We start from the raw sequence: 19,243 nt of genomic DNA on the forward strand, positions 1-19,243 counted from the left end.
CATAATATGTGAAAAACCGAAAGTAAAACTAACTAAAAATGAAACAAAAACGAGTCAATTCCTAAAATTAAAAACAAAAACTCAAAACCACAAGCAAAAGTAAAAACTAATTAAAAGAAAACTGAAAAACTAAATAAAAACTTGAGATATCATAAATAAATATGATGCTAAATGAATACACTGTATGAATAGCTGTAATAAATCATAATGACTAGCTTCCCACTTGTCTGTGTACACACATAAGACATGTAAACACCAGATGGGTTGTTGAAGCCTTAAGGACAGCATGCATATGCACCAGATTACTGTGTTTTTCTCAGATGCACAACAGAAAATGTCTCAAGGAGTGGCATTTGCAGTCAGTTTAACTAGGAGCTGAAGGAAGAATTTCACGCCATCTAGCTCATGTAACTGATTAGCTGCAAATCTTAGCCACTTAATCCCTATTTCAAAAATGGCAGATCTATAAGCTCAAAACATGTTGCACCTGTGACACGTGTGCTTGTCGATGTGGTATTTTTTAGATTGTTTGTAATTGTCTCCGCCAGGCCGAAGGCGTGGCCGAGACTATGTTTTCGCCCCCGTCCGTCCGTGTGTCAGTGTGTGTGTGTGTGTGTGTCCGTCTGTGAGCAGATAATGTCCAGCACTGTTGGATTGATCGCCATAAAACTGTGCATGCATACTCCTTGGAGGCCAAGTAAAAACCTCTGCCCCATATTTCGGCCTGTTATATCGCCACTAGGCCGGACAATTTTTGCTAAACATTTTTTTTTATATTCTTCCTACAGATTTTGTCCAAACATCACACAAATACATCACACCTCTAGTCATATGATCAATACTGATCTGTCCGATTTTTCATACTACATCCTGCTTGGGTAAGATTGGCTTCTAAGGTTTGCAGGAGTGGCGTGTTAAGTACAAAATGTCTTAAATCATGAACGTAGCCTTTGATTGCCCTGAAACTTTGCCCGCACATTCCCACTAGGCCAAGGAAGAAATGCCACCCTACATTTTTCAATGGGCCACATGGTGCCGCTATAACAGGCAGATTCACGTTTTGGTTTATAACTCTTGAACTGTAGGTCATACAGTCAACATTCCTTTTCCCCTGGATTCTTTGGATCATTACGGTACTCCTCAAATAAGCCACTCCCATTTCCACTCGACAAGTTTTCCGACATGTTGCATTTTCTTTGCAAAACACAGTTTTTGCTTTACTTTTACCGTTTTTGTCCAAACCTCACCCAAATTGGCTATCTCTTTAGTCATGTGATAAAGTTGTATCTGTCAGATCTTCCAGATTCTTTTGAAATTGACTACAATTGGCTTTCAAAGTTTGCTGGAGGGGCTTGTTTTGCGCGACATGTTATAACCACCACTGGACTGATCAGCTGGAAACTTTGCATGCACACTCCCAGTAGGCCAAGGAAGAATCTCCACCCAATTGTTTTTCAAATCGGCCTGTTATAGAGCCACCATGAGACAGATTTGTCTGCACCAAATTCTTTTATATTATTATTTTGTCCAAACTTCACGCAAGTCGGCCATTTTGATTGGCGAGTCGGTGACAATTGGCTTCCAAAATATGCAGGAGTGGCATCTCTAGCACAAGGTGCCACAATGTGTTATTTGCCACAAATGCTATGAAACTTTGCACACACATTCTCACTAGGCCATGGAAGAACCTCCACCCCAATTATTTCAAATCACCTCATGGTGCCGCTACACAACCCACTTCACGTATTGTACACTCTTGAACCATAGGTTGTACAATCATTATCTTTTCTTCCCTCTATGCCTTCCTTGGATCGGATCATGGTGGGGACACAATTCTGGTTTGTAGCAGTGCACTGTCTTTATCAGTGCATGTGTTTGTACAAACTCTCATAACCAGCTCAGCATAGGGTTGGTCGTCTTTTTGGCGCATGGTTTCTGTGAGTTCACAGTTGGAAATGTTATCACAATTCCAAACATTGCTTGCCCACAATAACCCACCTGGCCTGGCGGAGACCTTTGATCGGTGATTTGCCATGGCTTTACTTAGCTTAGCATATCAGTCAAGTCAGCACCAATGGCACTGCGTCAAGTCAAACGAAAGTAAGGTAAGGCAATACTTGGTACAACATTGCTCTGGACTAGCAACAACTTCATATTACTAATGCAGTAAAACTACAGTAGCTGACGCTTTGGGGTGGCTGTAGCTGAGTGGGTAGCGGACTGTCTCTTTTCCCGGTGTTTCGCCCAGGTCGACGTGGTTTTGAGGTTAGGTTTAGGCATAATTTCTGTGATGTTAGAGTTAGGGTTAAGGTTAGGGTTAGGCATAGTGTTTGTGAGGTTAGGGTTAAGGTTATGTTTAGGCATAGTTTTTGTGAAGTTAAAGGTTAGGGTTTAGGCGCAACCTGGGTGATACACCAATAAAAGAGGGAGTCCAGAGTGGGTAGAGAGGCAGTCTGGTAATCAGAAGGTCACCGGTTTGACCTTTGGCTCACCCATGTACTGTACGTGTTGAAGTGGCCCTGAGCAAGACACTTAACCCCTAACAGCTCCCCCACAAGCACTCATCTGAGCAAACCATCTGCTGGGTGAATGCAAAAAAGTAACTTCCCCTCCTGGGGATGATACAATACTTCTGTTTCCCCTGAATTCAGCATTTAACCACTTAAACCCTACAGTACATACTTCATTGACCAGGGTCCCTCGTACTTGGCCCCCTACCCTTTTCCCTCAACACCAAATCTCTTCGCTGAAAATAGACGATTTACAAGCCTATTTTGACGAATGTTCGCCTATTATGACATACCGAGAATATGGATGCTATGGTTCTTGTAGTTAAAGAACAAGCATACCCAAGCAACTAATGCCTGCCCATTTGACGGGCATTATTACTTCACTTACACTGTAGTCATATTTTCACAGCTGACAAATCCTTATTATTGCCTTCAATCATGATGACTGTCACATCCCATTTGCTCTTGCCTCCAGCTTCAAATTCTCACCCACTGTCTCCAAATAATTATTATCCTAAACCTCTTGGGGTGCAGTGTGACGCTGAAACTGATGGGTGCCATTTTTCAGAGCTGAAAGTTTTGTCAGAGTTATCCGAAGCGGTTCTCTCCCTCTCTACCCCCCGACACAGTCAAGGCAGAGGGCCGCCCACGCTAGAGTCTGGTTCTTCCCGTTAAAAGGGGAGTTTTTCCCTGCCACTTTCATTCAAGTCTTGCTCAGGGGGAAAGCGCTCTGCTCTATATGTAAAGAGTCTTGAGACAACTGTAACAATCGGCCTTTTTCACTGAAAGGATAATTATTAACTAAAAGGAAAATCAACAGGATCTGCAGGATTTTAACTTAATTACTTTATTGAAGCCACAAAATAATAACTACCATGACAATATGGCCAAACAAATAATATACTCAGGGCTTTAAATCACTTCTGTCCCTATCTCTTTCCCTAGTAAACAAACAAACACACAAATCAACAACCCAAATGTTCCTCTCACGAACCCCTCACATCAAAGATTCACCCGTGAACAATATACAAAGTTACAGCTTCAGTCACTTATTCAGAGCACCGCGCGGACATTCGCCTACTCGCTTGACAAACAATAATAAACAATTCCTCTTTAACGTCCGAACGGCCTCTTGTGTAACCGTGGTCTCGGGAATGTCTAGTGTGTTCTTATATCCAAACGAAAACGTAAATGATCTTCCGCACTGGCGTCCAAATAACTAAAGTTCGGGCGGGGTACCCCTAATTTGTAATCCACAAAGAAAATGGACGCTTGGTTTTGCCTCACCACTGGCCTCGGCTCCTCCCGACTCCAACACCGGCCGGCGTCACGTTCACAAACACCGCAGCGCTCGTCTCCTATGGCAGCAACGGTAGGATTCTTCCTCCGCGAGTCCGCAGGGTTCGAGTGTTCTTTGCTGTTGGCTGCAGTTCACTATTACCAGTGGCGCTTTAGACTCCACAGGGGCCCTACGCAGGATACGGGGCGTGCATGTGTCCCCCGCGCGCGAGAGATTTTTTTTTCGGGTTTCCCGCGGATAGTTACTTTTTTGGTTACTTTATTTCGGTTTTAGTGTGCTGCGCAGCCTGCGCTGATGTGAACGCAGTAATGCACGTTATTTTCTGCTGAAGGGAGGGGGCGGAGAAGGGGCCTCTTTGATAGGCGGGTAGGCGGGGCCCCACGCAACCTGCGTAGTGTGCGTGTAGGGAGAAGCGGCCCTGACTATTACGTTTAAACTTTGTCAGTTCAACTATAAACTGGCGCCTCGGAGATCTCCGCTGTTTTCCTCCTGTCGCCTCTGCTACACAGGTTTGTGTGATCTGTCCTCCGCGCGCACCACACCCTCTATTTGTCAAGTAGAGTGTGGCATCAATCACTCAATCATCCCCAGTGATCAGACCCATTACCTCACGTGAATAGGAAATGTTCATATATTCCACAGTGTCCAACATGTTACATATCACACGTATATAATAACATGCATAGATAGATCAGATGTCACATATCAATCAGACATAATAACCAATGATCAAGCAGATAATTATAATAAATATAATGTGCATTTGTCACACAACTTGTTGTGATTTGGCACTATAGCAACATTTAATTGAATTGAATTAGTAGGGTCTGATAGGTCCATTGGCTACACACTTGAATGTTAGTCAAGGTAGTAAAACCATTGCCATTATAGCAATAAAACAATGACAACAGCAGCATTCTATCGCCAATGGCCATGTAATTTCCCTATACAATTTAACAAGCCAGGGCGCCGATGGCCAAGTGGTTAAGGCGCACAGCACATAGGCTTTTATACCTGATGGCGTGTCCCGGGTTTGATTCCTGAGCCCGGGGCGGGTTTGCTGCGTGTCACTCTCTTCCCCGTTACCCGTCTCTCTCTACTGTCCTATCAAAATAAAGGCAAAAAAACAAACAAACAAAAAAAAATGTTATACAACTGTTCATAATTTCTGCCTCAGTCAAAACCAAAGCACACAATGACAGCTGCTTAAAAAGAAACATTCTGTCTTCCCACTTATTGAAAAAATATTTTTGTCTGAAGGCTATAGGCTAATTGTTGGTAGCATCTCTCGGCATAAAATGTATACTAAGTTGTACGACGGTGTCCCATGCTGAAAATAGCAGATCTCCACACGCATAACATGTTGCATTGTGATGTGAGCAAGCCAAAAATGTATGAATCTAATGTTCATTAGAAGGATTCTTTTCATAGTAAAAAAAAAAGTCCACATGCTTATGTTTTCTAAAATCAAAAACAAACAACCAAGACATCAGACAAAATTTTTGGAAAAAAAAAATTGTTATGCGAGAATAAATCAAGCTTTGTTGGACTGAACAGTATCCACGAGTGGCTTTTAACAGCTTTCACACATCACACCTGGTTACTTAATGCTAGCCGTTATAATTTGCCCTCCTTCCCTCTCTCTTTTTGCTGCCCCTCTTTCACTGTCATCATGACACAGGGCTGTAAATGGTCTTTAATAGCCCTCCTTCCCATTGACAGGCATTATTACACACTCGCCTCATAGGGTGATTAGGAGACACGCAGGCAGACCATGTGAAGAGATATGACGAGCACTGCGAATATAAAAGCTTTATTCCCTTCTTCTGAGAAATGCTGTTCTTCCACAAACCCTTTGAACCCCCCTCCCAACCCTCCCCTCCCATCCCATCCTCTTCCCTTCAGTTGGAAATATGGCTTTTTGAAGACAGCTGGCTGATGCTTCAGGGAGCTGAAGGATACAGAGATACTTAGCACATTTGTTTAATTAAGTAATAGTCTGAAAGACAGTCCAACTAAGAGTTCTCTGTGCTGGCTGTCTGTCTTCATCTTGATGCATGCACCCATCAACAAGATACAGCACATACCTAATCATAACTTTGCAGATGTTCATCAATTTGAACTTGATTGAGATTTTAAAGCCAGTGATCAAAAAACTAGTCCTCTGAAGTTCTCAAAAGTGGGCCAAATTTTAAGTTTCTACTTTAGATGATATCATTCGTTACTAAGATGCTCTAGCAAATTGTATTGGTGAACGTTGACTTATTTTATGCATAGCTCACTCTCCAAGCTTGTTTATCTAAACCAATTGGTAGCCTATTTGAATTAATAAACAATATTCAGAAGGATGTTTATTTAAAAAACATTGTGTCAGTGTGTTTGTGTGTGCGTGAGGGTGTACTAAAGTGCATGCATTCTGAAATGTTGTGTTGTCTAAATTGTGAGAAAAAAAGTGAATTAACAATTCATAAAATAGCTTTTCCACACAATGATCTCTGGGTAGAGGAAACTAAGCACCTGATTCGGATGCTATCAATGCATAGAATGGGAGATTATCACGTTCTATCAGACCATTGAATGGGCGAAGTAGGCGACCTACCGTCTACCCCGCGATTTATCAGACCATTCAGTGGGCGTAATCAGGAGCTACTGACCTACCGACGGAGATGACTTAAATACTTTAGTTTCGGTTTTGGTTTTGGTTGTTTCGGTTTCGGACCATGACGGAGGCGCGCAGTCTCAGGCGAGGTGGAGCCCCGCGACGGGCCACCGAAGGAGCTAAGGCGACTGAGTTGCCGTCCGGAGCGGTGCGACCCTCGCCTGTGCCTACTCAGCGCCGTTCGAGTTATGTACCGATATGGACAGAATCGTAAATATTGTTGTGGGGACTGCTCCGCCTCCGTCGGTAGGTCAGTAGCTCCTGATTACGCCCAATGAATGGTCTGACAAATCGCGGGGTAGACGGTAGCTCGCCTACTTCGCCCATTCAATGGTCTGATAAAACGTGATAATCTCCCATTCAATGCATTGATAGCATTCGAAGCCGGTGAACTAAGCTGCAAGTGTTATCAGACACAATTATTTAGTTATTTGACACCTTTCCCATAGTTATTACACAGTGTCACACCATCTCCTACACCATCTGGGACATCTCTCTCCCACCTGTCTCAACTTAGTTTTATGGATTTATTTATTTTTACTGCGACATAGAACTTGCAACTTGACTGTGGAACATATGCTCTCATAATAAATGCCAGTCATTTAGGAAAAATACGTTATGGCCAAAGGAAGCAGTTCAGTTTGGTAGGACAAAATAAAGCATCACATGCAATGTTTCTGGGGCTATTTATTGTATATGATTGTTACTTAACCACTTAACTACCCTATACATAATTGAATGGGGTCCCACCAGGGGTCTTTGGCCCCCTCCTTTTTTCCCTCTACACCAGATGTCTTCACCGACAGTAGCTGTTCTACAAGCTCACAATAAGTTGTCATGTGCTGTGAGCTTGTACATGCCCAGGATAAGGATGCAAGGGTTCATGTGGTTAAGTTTATTTATAGTTTTTTGAATGGTACTTTTGTGAGAGCAAAAATTGTTTTGTTCATTAGTTGCGTTCTGACTACTGAATGGTGCATACCTTTTATACTTTTAATGAATTATCCTTTGCCAGCTGGTTGCAGATACACCTGGAAGTGCCCACATCCTAGATTTTGCAGTTCGTGTATAATTTAACCGTTCGCATTTTATTATTGATAACAGGGCCCTTTCATCTCTCTTACACTGCCTCAAGTCACACACACACACACACACACACACACACACACACACACACACACACACACACACACACACACACACACACGCACACACACACGTGATGCCTGAAAGGAAGAAGAGGAGAGAAATGTGTCACAGATGCTTGCCTAAACACGATCCCTACCCATTAGTTAAATAATATCTAAAACCTTGTTTTGAGCCGAGAGAAAGAGGTTGAGTACTGCTGCTCTCTGTGTGGAGAAAAGTGGAACATAATGTACTGCAACAAATTGGTTTATTTTCAGGACGTTTGCTAGTTTTTTACCCTGGGTGTGAAAAGGAGATGGGAGAAGATACTGTAAACATGCCTGATGCCTAGGGAAGGATGAGAATGGTCTCTGCTGCTAACATGTCTTAAAGGAGCTACACCATGAATTTAAAAAATAATAATAATATTTGATATCATATTGTTTATGTCCCTCAAACGTTTTTCAAAAGGTTTGAGCCTAAATCAAGCCTCAGATATACTCATTCCAACTAACTTCTCTCTGGCTTATAAAGCACTTTCACCTGCAATACCACATTGTCCTGTTTGGCACGGGGCGCTATTGAGCCAGTTTGTATGCATGTCATGTCCTGGTTCTGTGTGGAAAAAGTAAAAAAAAAAAAATAAGATTTAAAAAAAAAAAAAAAAAAAATTAAAAAAAAAAAATTGGGGATTTTTTTTTTTGGGTTAGAACTGAAAAACGGGAGGAATTGTTCCCAGACGTGACGTAGGGTGGGGGAACAAATCTGACGGACTGTTTTCAGACCAATTTACATGAAAACCACAGATAGCCTATGAAAGCCTGCATGCTCGAAGTCGGGTATTTGTTGGAACAGAAGAGAGGTGGGGGAGACCAAAAACACACAAAAATGAAGAAAAAGTTAAAATTCATGGTGTAGACCCTTTAAAATCTCACTGCTTTCTAGTTAAAAGCTTGTTCAAAAAGCGACCATCAGGGCCCCCTTTCACATGTCAGGGATGTATTCTTTAATTCTTTTGAGATGGGGAATCGTTAGCCACTTAAACCCTAGCATCCGTGTTCTGGGGAAAACCTTTGCAGATATTTAATGTAGAGCAAAAACAGAAAAAAAACACTAGTTTAGAGCCCCGAGGGACTCCGGTCAACCAAATCGGTTTAAAGTAGTTAAAGCTAAAATCTAAAACTCATGTTAACCACGTTCACCCTGATGTCCCTATTTTAGCCATGTTGTCGTTCTAGGTGTGCTGTGGTTGTGTTGTGACCTTGTAGACATCGGCAATTCTTTCTATTTGCCGTACACCAAAGTATATATAGGGCCTAAGTGGTTAATGGGTCAAATTATATTTTAAGCATTCTGTCTAGTATGTTGGAGTGTCGCAGTGGTTGGAGGTGGACTCCCTGCTTTATCGGTATTGGGTTGTCAATGTCAAGTTTGAATCACACAGTGTACTGAATTGGACACTAGATGTGCTACCATCTTTATTGCAGTTTAGACAGCTTTGCAATTACCTCTCTCTGTCCGGAGGGACCTAAAATGTGCAGATTGTAGCTTTACGCTGAAGCCATGCTCTGTGCCTTGAAAGCAGCCTTCAGAATCTCCATAGTAATGCCATCATATTACTGTAGAATAAAGACATTATGTGTAATTCATTCGAACAAGAATAAATCAGCTAATGGCTGTAATTATCTGTATTCCTTCAAAAGGAGAGGTCATCCTCTGCCACTGCCTTGTCAGAATTAAATCCGTTTGGATTTCATAAGCAACTCATTTGATGCTGATCCCTTCATGTGCTCAGAAGTGAAACCCCTTCATAATTTGCCAGTGATGGGCACTACAACAGGAATATGGAAGCCCTGTTTGCTATGCACTGTGTGTGTGTGTGTGTGTGTGTGTGTGTGTGTGTGTGTGTGTGTGTGTGTGTGTGTGTGTGTGTGTGTGTGTGTGTGTGTGTGTGTGTGTGTGTGTGTGTGTGTGTGTGTGTGTGTGTGTGTGTGTGTGTGTGTGTGTGCACGCACATACACACCGTGTCTCTGCTGAGCAAATCTTTTTTATTCACCCCTGTTTGTGTCTGTATGTGATTTCCGTTTGTGTGTGTATATTTGTATTGCTATCTTTGTGAGAACCAAAATGTCCTCACAAAGTTAGCAAGACGAGGAAAGTGAGGGCATTTTGCCTGGTGTAGGACTCATATTTAGGATTAGTGTTATAATTAGAGTTAGAGCAGATGGATAGATTCTTTATTTGGTCCTTGAAGAAATTCATGTTGCGCCATCATGACACCCAATATTATGTAGACAATACTGCAACACACTCACACACATCCCTTAGGTTAGAGGTTAGGGAATGAATGCAGTCAATGGAAATCATTCGAAAGTCCTTATGAATAAGAAAAGAATGTGTGTGTACTGTGTAGGCAGATCAGCTCTCCCTGATCACCCCCCCCGCTCCTCCTCCTAATCCTTCCATGTCACTTCGCTCTCCCCCTCTCTCTCCCTAGCTTCACATCTGGGTCTTTCTACTGCTCACGTGCACAGCCAGACGTGCTGCATGCTCACAGCAGACTTCCCCACACACAGCTCAACACACCCACGTTTCTATTGCTATGCTTTACTTTGCGACATAAACATTAAGAGACTGTCAATTTTATAAATGTCGTTCTTTTTTAATTTTGTGTTACCATTTTTAACCTTAACTACAGTATAAAGGCTGAGTTATACTTGGTTGGGCACAGGAAATACTTAATCTACAAGCCCACAACGTTTCGCAGCGCGTTGTAAGCTTGTAGAACTGCTATTCTCAGTGTGCGAGACTGGTGTGCAACTACGTATAAATCAGATGACTCTTAAATCAACCTGAATCATTTCCTAATTGTAAACCTAACACACAAGTATAGCAATACACACGCACACGCACACGCACACACACACACACACACACACACACACTGTTCAGCTCAGCTCAGCCGTAGGGTGTGGATTTGGAGAGTAGAATGGGGGATATACTGACACTGCAGTGGTTGTCATAGCTGCTGTATCCATCCCTATCACTTTAATCATTTTATAGGGGCTGTAACTGTGCAAGTGTGTGCACCACGTGCATTCAGCACACTGGTATGGAATGGCAGGTGGTAGTGTTCTCACAGCAGGAATTGAGTGTATTTGACAGCATGAGGAGGGCAGGGGGGGGGTGTAAGAGAGCATGAAAGAAAAAGAGGCGAGAGCCTAATGGTCTAGTGGAGCGAGAGAGCTTCAGAGAGAAACAAAGAAGAGAGAGAGAGAGAGAGCAGGAGAGAAAGAGAGGAACGAGAGTGAGCACGTGAGATGGGGGTGTGAGCAGCCTAGAAAAAAAGGAAAAAGATAAGACACTGGGAGGGTGAGCGAGAGAGCATCACTGGGAGGGTGAGTGAGACAGCATCAGAGAGAGAGGAAGAAATAGAGAGAGAGAGAGAGAGAAGCAAAAAGCTGTGAGCCGTTAACAGACACCTGTTAATTCATGTCACATTAAAGATGGACAGGGCCTGATAGAGAGACATAGAGATGGAGAGAGGGAGGGAAAAGTCCCAAGAGATTGGAGAGGAACGAGGTGGGAAGGGGGCAAAGGAAGGAAAGTAGAGTCTGGCGTATAGAGAAAAAGAGAAGCAGGAATATGGGGCGAGTGAGTGAGGAGCGTCACTAAATGGGTTAGTTGAGAGCCCTCCTTCCCATGGATGCTCCCTGCTGTACTTCCTGTCAGCTATGGTCCAGAGGCGTAAGTCATAGCTGAGTCACATTACAAGCTCCATTCATCGCCAAACGTCACCATTGGTATAAGACACCCACTCTCCAACCCTATCCCCTGGGGGGAATGATAGAAGATTTTTACAGCTGTGTTTGTTGTACTACTGAATCACCTGGGCTGGGCGAAAACCTAATTTATGCACCCTCACTTGATGGAGTATAGATTAAGGTTAAAAAGCTGCAATTCAGAACTTATTTTAATCCATTTAGACCGGGAACCCCTGTTTGTTACTATTCCTTTCAATCTGGGAACCCCTTTTGGGGTAGTTGTTGCTATGTACACTACAGTTTATAGCAACATAATGTTTTTTAAATGTTATATTTTTGAAGTTTTTCAGAGAACTTTTCAGAAAACTTTTAGGATTTAGAAGGCGTTTTTAGAATCAGCCTCATGTCTAAATGGGTTAATGAATAAAACTTTATTTTAACCAAACTGTATGATGGAGAGTGTTCCACACAGTCTCCCCACTCTTCCATTAAGACATTTCGACCCAGGTGTTCGACACCTACTGCATGGTTGACAAGTAGCTCTGCCTGAAACTTATGAGCCCTATATCTCCCCTGCCCAAAAGGCGGATTGCCTCTAGGATCCTACCAAAAAAACCTACCATCTCTGTATCTTCCTCCTTAAGGCAGCGCCATTGTATTATTAATATGGCTGTCTTGATAGCTTGTCCAGTAATAAGCCATATTATGTAACTCACTTGTATGTATCTCAGAGGATAGTCCCAGTCCTCTTGTTTAGAACGTAAGATGATTTGACTGGTGCCATCATGGTCTACAGAAGTACAGAATATATTTCTACACCTCTTTTCCTCTCTCTCCTCATCTCCTTGTCCTCTCTTCTTCTCTCTCTCTGCTCATCTCAGTTTGGTCTTCTCTTTCTTCGGTTACTCACTTGTTCATTCCATACACGCTTGTACCGTAGCCCTTGCTTACAGCTGAAAAAGACAGATCCAAACAAGTGGGAACGTGTGTGTGCGTGTGTGTGTGTGTGTGTGTGTGTGTGTGTGTGCGTGCGCACCTGTGCGGGCGGGCGGGCGGGCGTGCGTGTGTGTGTGATGGTGATGAATAGTTTTGTGTGCGGCTAGCTGGGTGTATTGATAGCTAGCTGTGTCAGACCAAGAGTTTCATTTGGGCCGCAGGAAATTTTCCACTGTTGGTTTTTCCACACCAGGTGATTCATCAGGAGGGTGGTAATTGTGTGTGTGTATGTCTGTCTGCCTGTCTGTCTGCCTGTCTGTCTGTCTGTCTGTCTGGGCCGTTGTCTGCGTCCACGTATGCCTCTGCTTCTGTGTGTGTGTGTGTGTGTGTGTGTGTGTGTGTGTGTGTGTGTGTGTGTGTGTGTGTGTGTGTGTGTGTGTGTGTGTGTGTGTGTGTGTGTGTGTGTGTGTGTGTGTGTGTGTGTGTGTGTGTGTGTGTGTGTGTTTAAGCAGCTGTTTTAATACAAAGCTAGAAGTCGTACACTCAACACTCAAAAGTTAATCTGGTCATATGTGAATGTTGCCTTAATTGGTTTATGAAAACTAGACCCTCTTACTTTCTCTCTCTCCGACAGAAGTGTAGAGGAGCGGTCTGCAATCAAATACTGAATTATTAATTAAGTAATTATAAGGAACAATTTAAACTTATGGCTTCGTGCATTTCCATGAATGTAATATTCTACATACACGCTGTGTGCGTTTCGACATGCAGCTATTCATCAGGGCTCCACAGGTTAGAGCTGTGAGGGCTTTTAATTACAGCATTGTTCCGTAGTCACAGTGATTGATAATGACGAGTTTGACACTTTAATATAATGGTGTCATTAGTTCAGTGTCTGTCTCTATGGAGTCATTCATCACAGGTGTTAAGCCTGTACAAAGCATACACCATGACAAAAGATTAAATGTATCCTTCTAATTGTTTTTTTTTTTTTTTGGAGGGGGTGGGGTCATCACTGTCCACTAATTTTCCACAACACTATTTCCATGCAGTAACTTTTAACCTGTGCATGGTTACCATACACCACCTCTGTAAGTAGCAGAACGGCCTCTTATGTGCTGTGTTTCGGGGTGTCCGTGTAGCAGACTGGGCAGCTTGATAATAGAAGGTATAACCTTCTACTAGATCAGTGTTTCCCAAACAGGGGTTCGGGACCCATTTGTGGGTCGCCGATTCATTTCCGTGGGTCGCGAGTGAATATCCCTTTATTATTTGTTTCCTACATTTTGTCATTCATTTGTATTTTTTTAAAAGATTTTATAAAGATTTCCACAAAAATTCACACATTTGCATGAGTTGAAACATTTTTCAAAAATAATTGCATGAATAAAATAAAAAGAATCAAAGAAATTCCCTAAATTAAAAAACAAATGTTTAAGAAGTAGTGAAAATAGCAGATCTGCTATTTTCACAGGTCCCGGGCAAACATCTGATTTCTCTTTTGGGTCTTGGGCTAAAAAGTTTGGGAACCACTATTTCTAGATAACTCAAGGAAGAGGCCATTGTGAGAATAGGTCTGCTGTCTTAGTTTTACTTTTAATCTTGTGACAATTGCATTCCTGTTATCCACTAAAGACCTCGCCTGCTAATAAAGTCCTTAAGCAGTGATGCTATGCTCATTTGAGAAGTGGTTGCTCTGCAATGCTCTCTATTTTAATGACGTGACGCGCACGTCGCTTAACACCTACAGTACAGGTCACACAATGGGCAATTGATATGCATATAGGCTAATTCCTATGTTAAAGGCATTGTAGGGAACATTAAGCCTAAATTTAAAAAATATGTATATATATATTTTTTGCATTTTCTCCCCTCTATCAGCCACTATATAATGATGCTGGGGTGTTTTCCTTCATTGAAACACAGTCCTCTGTCTGAAATCCGTATTTTCCCTTCTGTTTATGTTCATGTTGTTTATGTCCGGGTCGTAAATTAACGCACGCATGTGCGTGTCCGTGCGCGTCCGTGCCCGTATCAACTTTTTACTTTCGGTTTTAAAACGCTCTCAAACTTCTTTTTTGAGGCACATAATTTACTTTTAAAAAATCGTTTGGATAGAATTTAGTTGTTGAGCTTCATATATGTGGTCAATTTATCATGAAAGAGCCTATTTAAAAATATAAATTCAGAGAACCGTAGGGTCGGGCATTTCCGCGAATTGTATCCGCATAAGGCAACCTATTTTGGGCATGACTCATTTAAAAAGTCCCCCCTGCGTCACCCCCTGGTGGTCGGGGAAAAGAACTGCTGGAGGGGCGGTGTTTGACAACAGTTTTTTTTTTTGATTATGTCTGAACTCCCTACAATGCCTTAAATGTACTGGCGTGAGTCGGGAGCCTTTGTAAACTTTGATGAAGTGTGAATTTTAAAGTAGTTTTAAATCTATGCGTGTGCCTGCGCGTCCCCCTGGCCAAATAAGTGGTTGCTCGGCGTGCAACCCCGTCCACTGAGCATTGCACCCCTGTCCTTAAGCAAAGCTTTGAGAAGTCTTTCTATTCAGGTTTTTATGCTGTCCTGCTTGTATTGCTTAACGAATAACATCTAGTTAAAATATTTAATGTCACATACGTACATGCATATCTTCTACTGCATGTGCAGTCAGACTACTTGTCCGCCGCATTTTAGATTGATTTCTAGAGTCGCACCACCGATCCGACCAATATATCTGAGTCATGGTGACGGCCTGACGGGGCATTGTCAGAGTACCCGTTGTACCCATCTACCTGTGTGTCCCTTACTCCCTTGTGTGCCCTTGGAGATATGGAGATCTCTGTATCTGTCAGTCCGTGTTCCCATATACAGTATGCGCATGACCATTAATGGCTTTGGACAACCAGATCTCCATATATGCATATATTGTTTGACTCTGATGTCATGACGACACGGTTTCTATATGGTTATGTCTGAGTTATAGTGACGGGGCCACTGTGTGGCCCACACACACATTAGCCAATATATTAGGATGAGGACACTCGTGTCAGTGGGGCTCTGATCAGGCTGAAGCCTTGCCCAAATTTGGAGTCATATGTAGGCCTACTATTTCATAGATGACAGACGTCATAGATGACTGACGTCACAGGTTGTCCACAGGAAGTCCGAGATCCACATTTGAGTCACGCTATTCCCAAGTGGATTAGATTTTTTTGAGCGGTGCAACCGCTCCTATAAGAGGGTTTAGGACCCATCCGTGGTGAAAGTTTTTCTTTCCGTCGTGAAAATTTGTCTTTCGCTGTGACGCCATGCTGTGGAAAACACGCCCATAGGCTAAGCTTTGCAGGACGTGCTGTGATTGGCTAGCGAGACACATGATAAAATTAACTTCAAACTTCGCAGACGCGCTGTGATTGGCTAGCGAGACGCATGATGAAATTAATAATAATTAATTTCACACTGGGTGTGATTTTTGGGGCGGTGTAACCGCCCCCTATAAGTGAGTTTTGGACACTGACCAATCCTGCACCGTGATTGGCCAATAGTCTACAACGCAGTCTACAACCCTAACCCTTCCACAGTCAATGCAAATCTATACTTTTGCAAAGTCAGCCAATCACATTACAGCTAGTGTCATCACCACTAGCTGTAATGTGATTGGCTGACTTTGCAAATTCAGGACTGTGATTGGCTAGTGAAACACATGACACATGTGAAGCCCTATGAATAGCAGTATGGACTTAAAAAAAGTAATTTATCCTTTTTTTAAGTGAGTCATGTTGTGATGACCACACACCGCCCACTTCACACTGGGTGTGATTTTTTTCTACCTAAAAGAGCTTTGCTACTTCTTTTTGGAGAGTGCTTAATGCATGCTGATAAGGATAAAACATTTAGACAGAATTAACTTTCACAGACCCCCATTTGAACGGATACAATAATTTTAGACAGCTTGTTAGTAGCATTAGAAGCACAATGCTAGTACAAGTTAATGGGGGATGAGCTGAGTGAAGGACTAATTGGATCTTCAGAGAAGATACCGCTTCGATCTGACGTACAGTGTAGCTGGGTATCAAAAGAAACGAAAAACTAGTGCTGATGATCAAATAATCATCTAGTTCACTGCAACCACTTGCGTGTTAAAAATATGTTGCATAAGTTTGTTTAAAATGACCATGATTAAAAAAATGGTCAACTGAATCTCACTTTAAATTCTAGTAGTTTATTTCTTTAAATCAGAATTTGACAAAAAAATAACTTCAACACATCTCATCTTCACACATCTTTAAAATGTGGGAGTGTATTTTATGATGGATTTATTCAGCAACAACATGAAGAGATCAAAGGACAAATGGTATTGAGTTCCTTTCACATTCTGCCCTGCTCAGAGAGCATGCTGGATATGATATCTTGTTTTCAGTTATTGTGCTTTAGAGCATAGTCACAGCAGCTATGAATGACTTGAAACTAGGCCAATACAGTTACAGGCCAGCCCTTTAATCCTTTTTTTTTTTGTATAATGCGCTGGGCTGTCAGGTTTGTTTTTTCCTTGAGTGACTGGATTTGCAACCAAAGCTTTGTCACAGGAGTAGGTCTCCAAATTTGGTATGTATAGATTAGTATCCATTAACACTTGCATGACGCGAGTCTGATTTATACTTTTCTGTGACAAAAAAAGCCGATCTACAAGCTCACAACACGTTGCAATACGACACATTGTGAACTCCAACGTTGTGAACTCCAACGTTGTGGATCTGCTATTTTCAGCATGGGAGACCCAGGTGCAGAATGAAGTATAAATCGGGCGTCATAGGAGCATTGGGCTCTCGATTATATCAATAACCTAAGTCTTTATGCGTGGCTGTAATGTAGGTAGACTCTACCTCCTAGTCAGTGTGTCAGCTTGGACCATCCCTCTGTGTGTCAGATTTGCTGACCCAGGTTACGACAGACATCCCAGCTCATCTGGCTTCAGTTTAACTCGGCACAGTTTGAAGCTGTGGCCTTAGACATCTTTTAGCTGTGTGTGATTAATAGACGTATCCTGTAGGGTGGTGATGAATAAAACAGCTTTCGTCTCCCCAGCTGTGACGGAGAAGCTGGATTGTCTGGGAGACTCGTGCTTCCCCACACACACACACACACACACACACACACACACACAGACACACAGACACAGACACACACACACACACACACACACACACACACACACACACACACACACACACTTTAGTCATGTGGGCATGATAGTGGAAAGACGGCGATATGTGCTCATAGGAGTCCATGTGTTTCTGTCTAGTTGTATTAATCATAACACTGGGTGACTGACGGGTGATGGTGTGTGTCTGTGTGTGCGCGCGTGTGTGTGTGTGTGTGTGCATGTGGGCATGAGTGTGAATAGGTGCACAAACATACCTTACAACTAAATGTCTCCTGTGGTAGATGTGAGGGTTGATGCAACATTCTCTGAGAACCATGCTGTGGAAAAGCTAAATATTATCCTTATTTGAAGGTGCAGTTGACAAGGAATTGGCTGGGTTTGAGAAACAATTTTTGGATACAGTATGTTGAATAAAATTTGACAAGAATTCATTCGGGATAAAACATCATAGGTACCGTTTTACTGAGATAGTTTCAGTAGGTTAGTGACTGCTATGTAACCATAATGCAAACAACAGCCAATCGTGAGCTTGTACTATGAAATGGAAATGTAAGTATATAGGGCTTAAAGCTACACTACGTAACTTTTTCTCTGCACCAGCTTGTCTGTTGTAGTGTCCCTTATGTTGCTATGACTGTGCAAATGATGCTGTGTAAGTGGTTAAGAGCTACATTAAATGACTATTTTAGCTTAAATTAATATTTAAGCTAATTTTAAATTAAAGTTTGCACGATTAAAAGGACATAATTACAAGTCAAAATTAATCCCAACACTGCTCACGACAATCCCGAGCTCCGCTTTTAACATCTCGTTTGACTCTGGTCCTCTCTGCTTAGAGCTTGGAGCCGGTGGATCTTTGTAATGGACAGGACTCCCAGAGTGCCTCCTGTACTCAGGCCTGTAGTCGTAGCGGCAGCCGCAGCAGGACGTCCCAGTCCCAAGCATCCAAAGCCTCCTCCGCCCAGCAGTCCCAGCAGGCTCAGGCTCCATCCTCAGATGGAGGATTGTCCCCTGCTCTGGCCAGCACCCTGGAGCACATCGTAGGTCAACTGGATGTTCTCACTCAGGTAAGAACCAGGCTGTGTCTCCAATCCGGGACTCTTTTGTGTTGCCCGTTCCGTTTTATCATCTTTGGATCATACTTTGCATTTACCCATTTATTCATGTGCGTGCTTTTTTTTAAATTGTCTTTGATTGTCTTGCATTTTGGGGGATTTTTCATTTCTTCCGTTTGAACGGTTGCACATTACTACTGCCTCATTCCTGCCCACACAGGTAGAGTTGCTATTGGTAGCTGTTTGGTTTAATAATACCTCCTTATTACACTGTACACTCCAATATTATTACACTTATTATTTTCCTTTTGTATTTACATTCCATTTATCTTTGTATGTGTGTTAGCAAAATAATGGCAATGACAATAAATGACAGATGGCCGGATCTTTGTGAATCTTGGTGGGTGTAATCAGTAGGCTGCCCTGGATACCTGATTACATTTTTGGCCAAGGTCACAACCAAGGTCAATGTGTGTGTTTTAGCAAGGCAAGACAATGGCCACATTTTCATCCAACTTGGTGGAAAGGATCAGTATGCTACCCCGAAGAGGTGATTAACATCTGGCTTGAAAAGGTCAAGATCACAATCAAGTTCAAGATCAATAGAGAACAGATAGATAGCTGGACTTTCATGAAACGTGGTGGGTATGATCAGTCAAAAAGGTCACAGTTGAGGGCAAAACTACATAATCACTCATATCTATGGTGGAAAGGGCATATATTGACATAGTTATAG

General features: G+C 42.4%; 1 protein-coding gene across 1 annotated transcript in view; it reads left to right on the top strand.

Moving 5' to 3' along the window:
* The window catches only part of poc1a (POC1 centriolar protein A), a 64,894-nt gene that overhangs the window by 28,605 nt on the left and 17,046 nt on the right, over positions 1 to 19,243 (top strand). Inside the window, exon 10 of the mRNA XM_084062409.1 lies at positions 18,289 to 18,519. Coding sequence (XP_083918535.1) covers positions 18,289 to 18,519 — 231 coding nt within the window. The remainder of the gene's footprint in view (positions 1 to 18,288; positions 18,520 to 19,243) is intronic.

Source organism: Gymnoscopelus microlampas (assembly GCF_963454915.1).
Source record: "Gymnoscopelus microlampas genome assembly, chromosome: 7".
Lineage (NCBI taxonomy): Eukaryota > Metazoa > Chordata > Actinopteri > Myctophiformes > Myctophidae > Gymnoscopelus > Gymnoscopelus microlampas.